Consider the following 14,235-nt stretch of genomic DNA (forward strand, 5'->3'; position numbering starts at 1 on the left):
TTTCTTCTTCATTTTACATAATACTAATATTGGCAAAAAACTTCCTGCTTTTTCCAGATGTCCCAAGACATGCTGCTAGGAACCATTTCTACTACTGTCTAAAATGGGATATGAGAGCACAAATTTTATTTCTGCATAGATCCAGTTCAAACCACAGATATTATTTCTGCTCAGTGCAGATGTCCACGTGCAGAGTCACGAGTTGTGTGCACCTGGATCACTCAAAACTAGAGAATTTTAAACTTCACAGCACCCCTTGGCATTGAAAAACAGAGTACAGTTTTAGGGCCAGTGCTCTTTAATGGTTTTGTGAATGATCTGGGCACAGGAATCAAATGTACATTAAGTAAGTTGGCCAGTGAAACTAAACCAGGAGGAGCTGTGGACTCCCTCCCAGGTAGAGAGGCCTTACAGAGGGATCTGGATAGGCTGGGGAGCTGAAATTTAACAGGAGCAAGGGCCGGATTCTCCACCTGGGCTGGGGTAGTCCTGGTTATTTGTACAAACTGGGGGACGAGAGGCTGGAGAGCAGCCCCACAGAAGGAGATCTGGGGGGGTTTTGTTGGTGGCAAGTTGAGTAGGAGCCAGCAGTGTGACCTGGCAGCCAGAGGGGCAACCATGCCCTGGGCTGCATGAAGCACAGCAGAGCCAGCCCCTCAAGGGAGATGACTGCCCCGCTCTACGCTGCGATGGCGATGGTGCGTACTGTGGGCAGCTGTGGGCAGCTCAGCGCTAGAAGGACATCAGATTATTGGGGTGCGTCCGGAGGAGGGCGACCAAGATGGGAAAGGTCTCGAGGGCAAGATTTAGGAGGAGTGGCTGAGGTCACTTGGTTTGTTCAGCTTGGAGAAGAGGAGGTGGAGGGGTGCCCTCATCTCAGTCTGCAACTTCCTTGAGGGGAAAAGGGAGGGGAGGTGCTGATCTCTCTCTAGTGACCAGCGAGAAGACACCAGGAAACAGAATGAAGCTGTCAGGGAAGTTCAGATTGGACATGAGGACAAGGTGCTTCACTGAGAGGGTGGTCGGTCACGGGGACAGGCGCCCCAGGAAAGTGGTCAGGGCCTCAGGCCTGTCAGAGTTCAAGGAGCATCTGTATGATGATTTTTGTCATATAATTTAGTTTCAGGTAGTCCTGTGAGGAGCAGGGAGTTGGACTCTGGTTGTTACGGCTCCCTTCCAACTTGAGATATTCTGATTCTACGGTTCTGTATTGCACCAGCCAACTTCCTGCCAGCTACCTGGTAGAAACAGCTGTAAACATGGGGTGATTCACAGTCATCCATATCTATCAGCTCCCAGCCATCCCTCTGATCCATCAGCAATGAAAGCTGCCGATCCTTTTGCAACGACTCAGTAGAAAGGTGTTTCAGTCTCTGAGAGCTGAGCCACTGCCCCTTCTGTATTTGGACTACATGAGAAATCTTTCCAGGATGTATTTGTAAGAACTGACTGTTCTCTGTGTCCCACTGTTAGATATATGAGCACCATTATTACATTTCTGGATGTACTTCACAGATTGTATTGGTGAAGATGGCTTTACTCAGAAATTAAGCCATCTTCAGTCTAGTCGACATGTCAGTAAATATTCCTATTTCCTGTTCTCCAAGCACCAAAAATAGCCAGAAAATATCAAATGCATGCCAGAAATCTGGATTACTTTTCTTTTCATGTGATTTCCTCCTCTGCAATTGCCTCAGATATATCTGAAAGGACAAAACAGTCTTGATCTCTGTGGTACAGGAGCTTCAAACACATAAAACAAGATCTTTTCTTTGGCGTCCTTTAGCTTCCTATCATTTGTCCAGTTGTCAGTCACTGCTGTGGCACCACAGGTGGATGTGTTTCACCAGTCTCCTGCGCACCAGCTCACAGGTGGATTTCATGATGAAGCTGAGTCAGGTCTTGCGTGTAACTGTCACCTTTCCCAAGATACGCCGGATGCAGCCAGCCATGCATTTAAGATCATGATAACATTACTGATAATGTACCAATTTATTGTATCCATTGCATTCTTCTTTTATCTTCTATCCATCTCCTCAAGGATAAGCTAATTTATTTCAACCGGTTTTAGTTACACATCATCACTTCTTAGTCTGTGTATCAAAACATTTCTTGGCAATTGTTTCTCTGGTACCCTGCAATGCCATCCCGTTTCTGCAACCCTTCAGTCAGTAGGGTGCTACAACAGGAGAAAGGTAGAGGGTAGGCAGCATGACAGCAGGTTCCCAGCACGGCGTGTAGCTTTGGAGGAGATGGTTTCTGGTACCAGAGGATGACAAACCATTCTGAATGCCTTCAGCCCCAAGCAAAAGTTAAGTATGATGACTTTAGTTACAGTGACCCTGCCTAACCAAAACAGGGATTAATGTGTCACTCAGAACAATCATGACGCCTGCTTATTTATATATACATATGTGTTCATATCTAAGTATTTTATAGTGGCTTTTCCACTACGAAGTCCTTACATACAGGGTTTCTCCATAGCACAGAAAATCCTCATCAGTGTTTTGGAAATAATAAGAAAGTGCGTAATACAAACAGAATCTGTGTTTCCTGACCTAGACAACTGCCCGATTGGAGGGACTTTAAAAGGACCAAATCTCCCAGTGTGTATCATTTGCAACTGTTGGACTCTGAGTCTGAGAAGAGGCAAGAACAACAGAAGGCTGGTCAGACAGTTTCAGGGTCCACCAATGGAAGGATCCTTCCTTCTCAAGTGAGTCAATAAATACGAGATCTTGCACTTCAGCTGAAGTCATGTGCAGTTGACTATCACTCTTGTGGCCAGACAAACCCTTCAGGCATGTCTGGATCTGTCTTAATCTTCTTTCCTTCATATGAGTCATTTGTGATAAGGAAATGTAGACGAGATTGAATTTCTGTTAGGCGGATGTCTAACTGGTTGAAGAGCTGTTCTCAAGAAACAGTTAATTATGCCTCAGTGTCAGACTGGATGCATTAAAGCATGTTCCCCAGGGACTATACAATTTTCAATTCGTGATTTAGAAGATGGAATTAGCATTTAATGCTAGTGATACTACCTGGAAAAAGACTACAAGATAGTACTATGATCTTAAGAAATTATTTTAAGAACTTAGTTCAAAGAATGACACGCAGTGACAGTAAAGAGGAATACTAACTCCTGTGTTTATACAGGAGCAATCTTTTGCAAAAGCGCAAATGAGGAAGGACTGACTGAGCAACAGTTCTGAATTGGAGACGATAGGGAGATCACAAGCTGCACATGAGACAACAGCATACCTTTAGAAAAGAGAACTGTTTCACTGGAATATCTAGGAAGGAAGATTATTTGCAAAGCATACAAAGAGGATCTTTTATTCTTCTTGACACTGAAAAAGGCTTCTTTCTGGTTTGGGGCATCAGAACTGGAGAAGGGTTCTGAGCAACTGGACAGGTTCCAGAGTAGAGCAAAAGAATGATCAGAAAGCTAGAAAATACAACTTGTGAGAAAATGTTGAATAAATAGGGGTTGTTTAATCTGAAGAAGAGGAAACCAAGGAAATCATAGAATCACAGAATCATAGAATGGTTAGGGTTGGAAGGGACCTTAAAGACCTTCTAGTTCCAACCCCCCTGCCATGGGCAGGGACACCTTGCACTAGCCCAGGTTGCTCAAAGCCACATCCAGCCTGGCCTTGAAGACATCCAGGGATGGGGCATCCACAACATCTCTGGGCAACCTGTTCCAGTGCCTCACCACCCTCTCTGTGAAGAATTTCTTCCTGATATCTAATCTAACCCTCCCTGTTTTCAATTTGTACCCATTACCCCTTGTCCTATCACTACAGGCTCTTGTAAAAAGTCCTCTCCCAGCACCCTTGTAGGCCCCCTTCAGATACTGGAAAGCTGCAATGAGGTCTCCCCGGAGCCTCCTCTTCTCCAGGCTGAACAAGCCCAGTTCTTGCAGCCTTTTGTCATAGGAGAGGTGCTCCAGCCCTCTGTTCTACATCTACATCCAGCCCTCTGAAGTACATCTGTGTTCGAATATAGAAGTTAAAAACAAGAAAATAAAGCTTTTCCTATGACCTCTGCAAAACAAGTTCAAGTCAAATGGCAACAGAAGTTTTCTGACTGTATGTTTGCTCTTAGATAATGAGGCACTGGGACACATTTCCTGGGAAAGGTCTGAAGTCCCCTCCATGTTCAAAAACAGGTAACTGTGAGGAATAGTTTTTAAGTTGGTTCTTCAGGCCAACAGAATAATCTTGCTGACCTTTCATGGTCTCCTCAGTCCCATTTTCTATTAATGTCTATGATTTTTTTTTCTCATAGGTTAATTAGTAAGGTCTGCCCCTCCCTACTGGTTTAATCCCAATTCCATGGCCAGGGAGGCTGCTGTCCCCTCATTCTGTTAATTTTATGATTTCCATTCGCATGTAAGCAAGAGAATCCCTGTTGCTGCTCATCATAGGATAGCTGAAGCAACTATGGTAGCAGAGAAACATATTTGTCTATCAACAAAATATCCCAGGACTATGCTTTTCTCTCAATCTGTCATGGCACCATGTGCACCAACAGTCCTTAATGGCCGTGACCTACGCCACCTGGGGGTCTACCCACACGCGTGGGCACAGGAGCCCCAGTTCAGCTCAGCCATGGGCTTTTGGTCTGTGCCTGAGTGATGCCGTATGGGTGCCCATCCTCAGCTCAGCTACAGCCTGTATGTTGCTACAGACCCTAACTCACAGCCAGAGTTCCCAATTTAACCTCGGACGTGTCTCACCACTGTGGACCTGCCTGGAGCTCAGTGGGCTGTATTAGATCATGGTTACTCTCATGAAACTGGTCCCAGCCTGACATCCTGGCTTGACCTTGGATCTGCCTCGTCACCATGAACTCACCTGATGATGTGCACTCTTGGTGGAACAAGTCTTGGGTCTGTCTGCCTGCTCCTCTCGCTGGGGCACTTTGGGGCTGGGCCCTGGCTGGCAAGGCCCCTGCACTGCCGGCCGTGTCACTGCGCTCAGCTCGCGGCTACCCTTTGCTCAGGGAGCAACCAGCCGTTCCTGCACCCTGACAGTCTGCTAGTGCAGGGCTTGGCAGCCCTCTGCCATGCCAGTTTTGGTATGTCTCATCTCATGCCACAGCTGATGGGTAGGTCTTATCACCAGAACCATGCTTTTCCTCTGGCAAGAGGATTCTTGTCAGCGGTATGAAGAGCAGCAAGAGATGCACAGAGCTGGCAGAACGGCTCAGGATGTGAGGCTGATGTTGGGTCAGCCTCTCCTACCAGGTGCCACTCACAGTTGTCCTGGACTGTTTGCTGGTACTGAAGGAGTTAATTTCCGACTTTAATTCTGGCGAGGTTCTTCGTGCCAACTCTTCTGCTCTGTCTCTGCATCATGTATGTATGTGCATATGTACATATACCCACGCAGGTATTTCCGTATCACCAGCCCTGCAAGTTCCCCAGGGCATGGTTTAACCATTACTCCTGCACATAATCTTCCACCGACTGAATCAGGTGATTTGCTTATGCCTCAGACCCAGGAGGTGCCGAGCTAGTCTTTGGAAGCGTTTTTCCTAGTTATGACTTCATCCAGGAAGCCAGGTGAGAGCCAAACCCTTTTTAGATGCAGATGGCTTCCTTCAAGAAAATCTGTCATAAGCTGCACACCTGTCATAAGCTTCTCCTGAACATGATTTTGGTCTCTTCATCCTAGCTAGGGGACTGGCATACTTAAGGAAGAAGTTTCTAGAGGAAGGGGCATCTTTGGACTGTTGCTAAGAGGCCTTTGACTTTCTACCTCCACAGGACTAGGTCTTTCAGATCCAGAGTTGTTTGTGTCAGCAGCTGAGAGGTTGAAAGTCAGGAGTGCCAAGCAGCATAACCACCAGTGAAACCTGTTACGAAAACACCAAAAGGAGCCACCCTCCAAGATTAGTACACATTCCATCGGGGCTCAGTCTAAATTAGTGGCTTTCTGAATGATATCTCCATTGCTGACATCTGCTGAACTACTCCGGGGAGTTCTCTCCACATCTTTACCGAGTGTTTTGCCATTTCAGAAGCGCCCAGGTATAATACAGTGTGTGGTAACGTGTTTCTGCAGTGGTTGATGCATGAAGCATGCTGTGTCTCCCTACTAAGCACTGTGATTGTTAGGAGGAACTGCAGTACCAATATAAATATGGCTCATCTATAATTTCTGTTTTGAAGATTAAAAAAATGTTTACATGCCAGCTAATGAAACTGTCAAAGGTGTGCTGTTCATGAGCACGCCCCCTTCACACACTCTCTCTCCCTGGTGTTTTGAGTCTTCCTCAGAACTCTCAACCTCGGGATTCTGTGATGGAAAAGGCAGTTAGACAGTCTCCATGTTATGTATGTACCATAGCCAACCAGCCTGGTAGAAAGGCAGTGGAATGTAATCTAGTCTGGTGAATGTTGCATGGATATGAAACTGGCTCAGGGTTTTGTGTGACAACTTGCATAGAATCATATAATCACAGAATGGTTTGGGCTGGAAGGGACCTTAAAGATCATCCAGTTCCAACCCCCGTGCCATGGGCAGGGACACCCTCCACTAGACCAGGTTGCTCAAAGCCTCATCCAGCCTGGCCTTGAAGACATCCAGGGATGGGGCATCCACAGCTTCTCTGGGCAACCTGTTCCAGTGCCTCACCACCCTCTCTGTGAAGAACTTCTTCCTGATAACTAATCTAAACCTTCCCGCTTTCAATTTAAACCTGTTATCTCTTGTCCTATCACTACAGCCCCTTGTGCACATGCGTGTAAGGTGTATGCATAGATGGACACAGGTATTTGAGAAATAACTTCCCTCTTGCTATTGCAGGTTTCACCTCAGAAAGTAGATCTTAATGCAAGATTGTAGAGTCCATCCTTTTGAATGTGCATATGATAGAGGCCACTAAGAAACAGATTTTTATTTCTTCTAATAAGGACATTACTGCTTTTAATAGAAGAACAGAAGCCACCTTAGATATTGTGTTGAATGATTTCAGCAAAAAGATCAGCCGATGCGATCGTGCTCTCATAAAGCTTGACATCACTGCCCTTGACTGGACCGCTCCCCTTCTCTTCAAGTAACACTGCTGATTGCAGCAGCAGGATTTGAAGAGGAAGAGGGTACTTCACATTATGAGAATGGGTGGTACAACTTGGCCTGTAATCCTTCACTGTGAGGTCTCTGGGGGGCAGGGGGCAGGAGGAGGAACATTTATTTCAGAGTATTATTGCTGTAGTCTCATACTAACATTGGAAATAGTATTTTAGTGAACTGTAGGGTACACTGTAGTACACAGCTAGGCACACTGGAATTAAGTGAAGCTCATCCCATTTGGATTTCTTCCATCTAATTTTATTTTCCAAAGTTACATCCATTCTTGCACAAGGAGGATAGTGTAGACAGAGCTGAATAAAGTCGTAGCCCCTGACTGCAGGTCTTGCTCTTATGGCTGGCTCTTTTTCAGGGCACAAAAACAAACCAGGAAGCTCCTCGGGTCCTATGCATGTAGACCTGTCTGTCTTCACTTTTATAAACATTTGTTTCTTTTAATTTGTGGATACTGTGTAATTGTATTCCTTTTTTCTTTGTTTCTTTCAGAATATTCTAATTGTGGAGGTAAGTTGGGTGCTTATATCATATCGTACTTAGATGAAGTCACACAGTCACGTCGTGATTGTGTGTTCAGTTTCTAAAACCTGTGTGTGTTCACGCTTCTGTAGCGGGGAGGGGGTGAAGAGGGAGAGGGGTTGATTTGCTTAATGGCCTCTCAGTCTTTCTGCAGCTGCATGATGAATCAAGCTGCATAGCTGCCTCTCTGATCTGAACTCTGCCTTGTGATACGCAGGAGTACATGTTTCTGTGCCACTGGATTTGTTCTTTCTGTGGTTTCATCAACTCCTGTTCTGCAGGTTGTTCTGTTCATTGGAGGACAATGAATCAACTGTGGCGGTGCCCTACACTTCTCAGTTGCATGACTTTGAAGTAGTAGCATAGCCCTGCACAGGCTTTACAGCTTCAGGGTTGTTCGCAGGCCCCCGACTCCTGCTCCTTAGCACTGCATCCTGCAGTGTCCCCTGGGGAGGGATCATAGAATCACAGAATGGTTTGGGTTGGAAGGGCCCTTGAAGATCATCCAGTTCCACCCCCCGTGCCATGGGCAGGGACACCCTCCACTAGACCAGGTTGCTCAAAGCCTCATCCCGCCTGCCCTTGAAGACATCCAGGGATGGGGCGTCCACAGCTTCCCTGGGCCACCTGTTCCAGTGCCTTACCACCTTCTCTGTGAAGAACTTCTTCCTGATAGCTAATCTAAACTTCCCCACTTTTCAATTTAAACCCATTACCCCTTGTCCTGTCACTACAGGCCCTTGTAAAAAGTCCCCTCCCAGCTTCCTTGTAGGCCCTGAATGTTGCTGATGTAAATCAGGTGTTCAGTTGTAGAGGAAAAGAATGTGTCACCTCACTGCTGCTACAGCTTCTCTTTTAATTAACGTACATGGTTCTCTTAAAATGATGGAAAAGCAACTGGGACGGCTAGAGAGCACGTCAGGATGTGACTGGCATTTCAGGCCTAGTCTGTTTGTGTGGGAAGGAGATGTATAAATGTGGGAATGCCTCTCCTTAGCAAAGGAGGGGGAAAGAGAAAAAAAATCAGCCACAGGGGTGGCTGGTTACCTGAAGGGCTGCTAGGAGCTCCGTATTTGCTAATGCTGACTGCTGTAACAGAAGCTTAAATCGTCTGCAGCAAATTTCGTTAATGCTGTTAGACGTCTGAGGAGCAGAGACAAGGTGTTGCGGATGAAAAACCCACACCCACAGAGCTCAGATGGACAGCTGCTCTCCATGTCATGGTTGGCTTTGTAGCCAGGTATCTTCTTCAGGTCAGGTTGAGCACAGCAGCTTTGGAGAATATTCATAGAATTATAGAATCACAGAATGGTTTGCGTTGGAAGGGGCCCTAAAGATCATGTAGTTCCAACCTCCCTGCCATGGGGGGTTGTACATTCATTTGTACTGGACTCATAAAACAACAAGTAGGGCAGATTTAGCCCTGACATGTTGCCATACTGTAGTCTTGAGCATAATATGGAAAGTCTCATCCCTGCATCCTTGCAGTAAACTCATCTCCAGTCCCGTCTTACATCCCAAGTACCAGAACCACAGCTGTTTTCAAGAGATGTGGGCAGTCCTTTAACTGATCATTTTTTGAGTAGCAAGTGCTTGCTCGAAGAGTGTGAGCTCAGTTATAATCTTTTTTGGATGTGGCTCACAATACACTGGGAAAAATACATCATTTCCATAAAATAAGAGGTGGAATTCCTCAGTCATTGTCTGGATTTCCTCTTTTCAGCCTTTCTCTGTTTTTTACTTGCTCTGTTTTTCATGTTTTATAAGGATATTGTTGGAACTGGAAGGACTATGAAGGTTCTGCTTAATAATATAGAAAAATACAAGCCAAAAATGATTAAAGTGGCAAGGTGAGTAAAATGATCACAAAACTAAGTAATTAATTAGTCTAGTCCAAGTAATTAATTAATTAGTCTAGCCCAACTTATTTTCCAGTGGAGGTTCCCATTCCGAGCTCCTGCTTTAATTCGGTGCTGCAGGATGGCATGGGGAGCTCTGCAGAGGAGCTGCCAGAGTCATTAAGAGGAGGGTGGAGGGAAGGAGAGGAAAAGATTTTATATTGTGCTGCGGTGGCAGTGAGCCTTCGGCCACTTCAAGGCTGGCACCGATGGACTTTGAAGGGGAACACGCCCATTTCTTCCCTCCCATCAGGACATTGTCGGGAGGAGAGGCAGAATGAGAATAGTGATTCACATGGCTTGGAAGTTGTTTGATAAAGGGAGTAGTTTTTATGCATGTATTCAGGTGAATATCTCGACTTACATGGCTTTGGTTTTGGTTTTAATTACAGTTTGTTGGTGAAAAGAACATCTCGGCCTGATGGGTACCGACCAGATTGTAAGTGTTGTGGGTATCTGTACGCGACAGTACAGGAGGTTACCGTTGTTCTACCCCCTGCCTTGCATACCCTTCTGTGCACTGCTAGAAGCCTTGTACAGTATTAGTTGTCGATGGGACTATGGGATGCAATGGCAGATTTGTAGAATTGTGGTTGGAAAGCGTAGCCTCCATAAAGCCGGATGTTTTCTGCGGAGCACTGACTCTGTAAGGTAGTTATGAAAGGGTTTAATTTTATCCATGAAAGTGAGTGGTTTATCTTCTGCCACTGACAAACTATATGGACAAGAAAGTCCATTTCTTCCTTTTCCTTCCTCACTGCATCTTTTTGGAGGAGCTGCAGGATTCCATCTGAACATGAAAGGTCTTTTATTGTGACCTAGTTATTCACAAGTTTTATATTTTTATAACAGAATAACATATTTTTATTAGTTTTTTAAAAAGTATTATTGTTTATAGGATAAACAATGATACTTTAATTAAATACACACACACCCAAAAGCAAAAGATAAATTGAGCTTTTTAAAATTTCTCCTGCTGCTCTGTTTGGGCTGCACCAGCACCTCTCCTCTCTGAATGATTGGTACCTGTACTGTGCAATGAGGAAGCCGTAAACGGAGCTATACCAAGCTCCAGTTCAGAATTACTGGAATAAACGGTGTAATATCAGTTATGTGAAAGTAATAGATCCATCAAGAAGAGATTGCCCTGCATTTGCTACTGAAGGTGGCTCTGGTCAGCTGAGCTGGGAAGGGGGCTAGAAGGAGAGTACCAGGAGGCAGCATGAAGGGTCTGGATTTGGAATGTGGGAGAGAAGGAACTTAAGCAAAACCTACTCGATACTGCTCCTGGCCCTGTGGTTTTAGCCCAGTAATCTGAATGGTGACCCAAACATTTTCTTGTAAAACTTTTTATACAGTGGTATTTTTAACATGTAGAATTTAATCCAGTAAATTAAAGTGTATATTTGACTGGATTCACTAATGGTAAACATATAAAAAATGCAATAAAATTACTTGATGAAGGGTAGCTTAATATTTTTATGTAATACCTTGTAAAATGAAACAGGTTTTATCCTTCTTTATTCATACTGTGATGAATTTTGTAAAACATCAGAGATCACTCCTGTAGGTCACTGACAGTGCTGTCATTTCCTCACTTACCTGAATTTATGGTTCCAAAGGGTCTATTAGCCACAATTTTTAAAAATGGAATAAATTCCTTACTTGAATACCTGTAAAAATTTTTTATGCTGACCTATTTTTGTGTCCATAATGTTGCGTTATTCTCTGCTTACTTAGTGAACAATATGGAAAGAGTCTAACTTTGTTTCTAAAGTGCTGACCCTGCACAAAGCTTCACTCTCAAAAAGATATGTGCCTGTGCTTAGCCTGAAGCATGCGAGTTGTATGATTCGGCTACAGTGCAAACATTTACTTAGTTGAGTATGTTCATGAGTCTTCGTAAGGTTGGGGCTTTAATCAGCATTTGACATGTTTTGGTAGCATAATATGCAACATAGTTTTTGCTACTCTGAGAAGAGAATATATAAACCTCTGAAAGTTCATCCTGAATTAAAATGATACTTGTTTGTCATCATTAGTGTGATACTGGGCAGTTGTCATCACACATGTACCAACGGAGCTTCCAAACGTGGGCAGAATCTTTCAGCCGTGACTTCGGGTTCCTTCTGCCGTGCGGCTGTTGTGCCAGCGACAGCTGTACACACAGCTCTCCTACACTCCACTGACTGTTCCCACGCCTGTCACAAGTAGTCTGTGAGCAGGAACTGTCCATAGGGCTGTTGCTGACCCTGATGTCTCAGAGTCAAAAGTAACATAACCTGAACCGACTGTGTGTATCGATAGTTTGCTTGTGAGTGAACTGGCACGTGAATTTCATGGCTGCATGATAACCACCTGTCTTACATTGATGGTCTTCTTTATTTGTCTCAATACAGATTATGGATTTGAAATTCCAGATTTATTTGTGGTAGGTTATGCCTTAGACTACAATGAGCACTTCAGAGATCTAAACGTAAGTTTCTTTAAAAACACATTTTAAAACCCACTGGTTTACTTCTCCAGGTTGTCTTTAAGACCCCGTAATTTGCCTTCTTCCTGGGTCCTTCATGCCATGGTTGGGATCCTTTCAATGAGTGTAGAACTCCCTACAAAACCTCAAGTAATCCCAAGGAGCTCAGCACTGAGACCAGTTTCTTCCCATCTCTTCCCCCTAAGAGCAGAAGTCACGACCTCTGCCTCATGTCCATCTTCTGGGAGCCTGGGGCTTCTTCACAGGCCCCTCGTTCCCAGCACGTGCAGACACAGCAGTAGAAAGTGAAACACCACTACAGTTCAGACACTTTGCACATTTCCTGCTATGTTGTCTGCCCCTTTCCTCGGATAACGATGGAAAAAAGGTGCAAGCCTTGCCTTTGCTTCCTCTGATACTCCCAGGGCCAGACCTCAAAGCTGGGAATTGCAGGTGGAAAAACCTGCTGTAGCTGGAGAGTGAAATCAGGTTCCGTTCCAGGTCTCTGAAAAGGATCATTACAGGATCACTAGATTGGTCAAGTGAAAGTCTTTCTGAACGATTCATTCATAATTTGTAATGTCATCAACTATACTGTTGTGATCAGTCTTCTATTTTTTTCAGCACATATGTGTTATCAACGACCATGGCAAAGCAAAATACAGAGTGTGAAGCAGTAACATGCTCAACTGAAGATCTGTAAGCTCAATGAAGCAGAAATTTGACTACACTCCCTCGAGCATTGCCCAGAAGAGCAGTTCAACTGACCCGTGCTTCTTTCAACTCCGTATAATAAGGGGTTTTACTCCAGAGACACTGATTAATATTTACAGAAGTGAGAGCTCTTACCTAAGATGTGAAGTAGAAGGCTTTAAAAGTTAGTTTCTTACGTATTAAAATTACCACATAAGATGCCTTTTGACTAATGACCTGTCTGCCTCAAGTCTCATTGTGCATGCGCCCTTCCTTCGCTCAGCCCGCCATCCTGCCCACTGCAGTGCACGTATGTCACTGGGTTGCGTGAGATCATGCACAGGGGCCGTTCTGTGCATGGAGATTATTCTCCAGAATTTTATCGACTTCAGCACCCCTTTAGTCTTGGTCGGATATGCTGCTACCGAATTGGAAGCGTTACTTGGATTTAATTCCGGAGTTCAGAAGTTTCGGCTGACCACACGTTTGCAGCTGTCCACCACTGCCTCTCCCAAACAGAAGTTTGAGCTCTCAGAAGGTGCTGAATTCGAGTGCTGGTACAAAAGGAACCTTTGCAAGACACTGTGGATCTGAAATTGGAAGATGTCGTGGGTTTGTTATGTCACGTAGCCACAGATCTAACCTGTTTAATGTGCTGAATTTTAATCAAGAGAAGAGAATGCCAGGCAGGTTTCAGTTTCTGCATGGTATCCTTTTACTTTCGCAGGACACAAACAAGTAAAAAAATTAACAGAGTGTTCTCCCCTGCATATATTCTTAATTAAATCTCATTAAGGACAGAAGTTGAACGCTAGTCAGACAGTTACTCAGTTATGATTTGATTTCTGTAGCCTGAGCTGAGACTTTCTGTAACCATTTGAGGTCTGTGAGAACATCGATTGACAGTGTTGGGGATGGCTTGTATACAAAAAGGAAAAAAATGGATAGGAAAACATAGAAAACGAGTTAACCTGTGAATACTGCAGATTCTCAAGATGCCTTCCTTCCCTTACTCATCGTGTTTGAAGAAGTTTGTTAATTTACATGCCGTATTGAGTGTGAAAGATGTAGTTGTGGGCTGTACGTAACTGTTCTCAACAGTGTCCCGCGGGAAGCTGATGCAAAGCGGCTGTACATCGGTACCTTTGCTCAGAACTGCAAGAGGCAGATCGTTACTAGGTTCAAGTTCCTTTAAGCTAATAAAGAAACGGTAAGAACACGTGTTACGTTGCACAGCTGTTTATTTTCCTGCTTCAGCCCATGTCGCACATCCCGCAACAGCTCTTCAAAACTACGCGTTGAACTGGTAGTCTCAGCAGAGCTCATGTGCCTGCCCTGTGGCTTGTAAGCTATTGGTGGTTGGGTAAAATGTGTGATGCTAATGGCATGAAGAGGTATGATCGAAGAGCTCCTGTGGTTGCTAGAGGAATGCTTTAGCCCTCCCTTTCCTCTTTTAACCCGTATTTTTGAAGCATTCTGTTGAAAAGCTTTGCCTCACAAAATAACATTCTTGGATTCCAGAGATGAAAGCACACCAGTACAGCCCCCGGAG

General features: G+C 44.6%; 1 protein-coding gene across 1 annotated transcript in view; it reads left to right on the forward strand.

The window, feature by feature from the left end:
* Positions 1-12,925, forward strand: part of PRTFDC1 (phosphoribosyl transferase domain containing 1) — a gene marked incomplete at its 5' end in the record, with an annotated part of 41,888 nt that extends 28,963 nt beyond the window's left edge. Inside the window, 5 exons of the mRNA XM_010156146.1 lie at positions 7,590-7,607; positions 9,387-9,469; positions 9,910-9,956; positions 11,917-11,993; positions 12,615-12,925. Of these exons, the coding sequence (XP_010154448.1) occupies positions 7,590-7,607; positions 9,387-9,469; positions 9,910-9,956; positions 11,917-11,993; positions 12,615-12,662 (273 nt within the window). The remainder of the gene's footprint in view (positions 1-7,589; positions 7,608-9,386; positions 9,470-9,909; positions 9,957-11,916; positions 11,994-12,614) is intronic.
* Positions 12,926-14,235: the final 1,310 nt, after the last annotated feature.

This window comes from Eurypyga helias, unplaced genomic scaffold (assembly GCF_000690775.1).
Source record: "Eurypyga helias isolate BGI_N326 unplaced genomic scaffold, ASM69077v1 scaffold11527, whole genome shotgun sequence".
NCBI lineage: Eukaryota > Metazoa > Chordata > Aves > Eurypygiformes > Eurypygidae > Eurypyga > Eurypyga helias.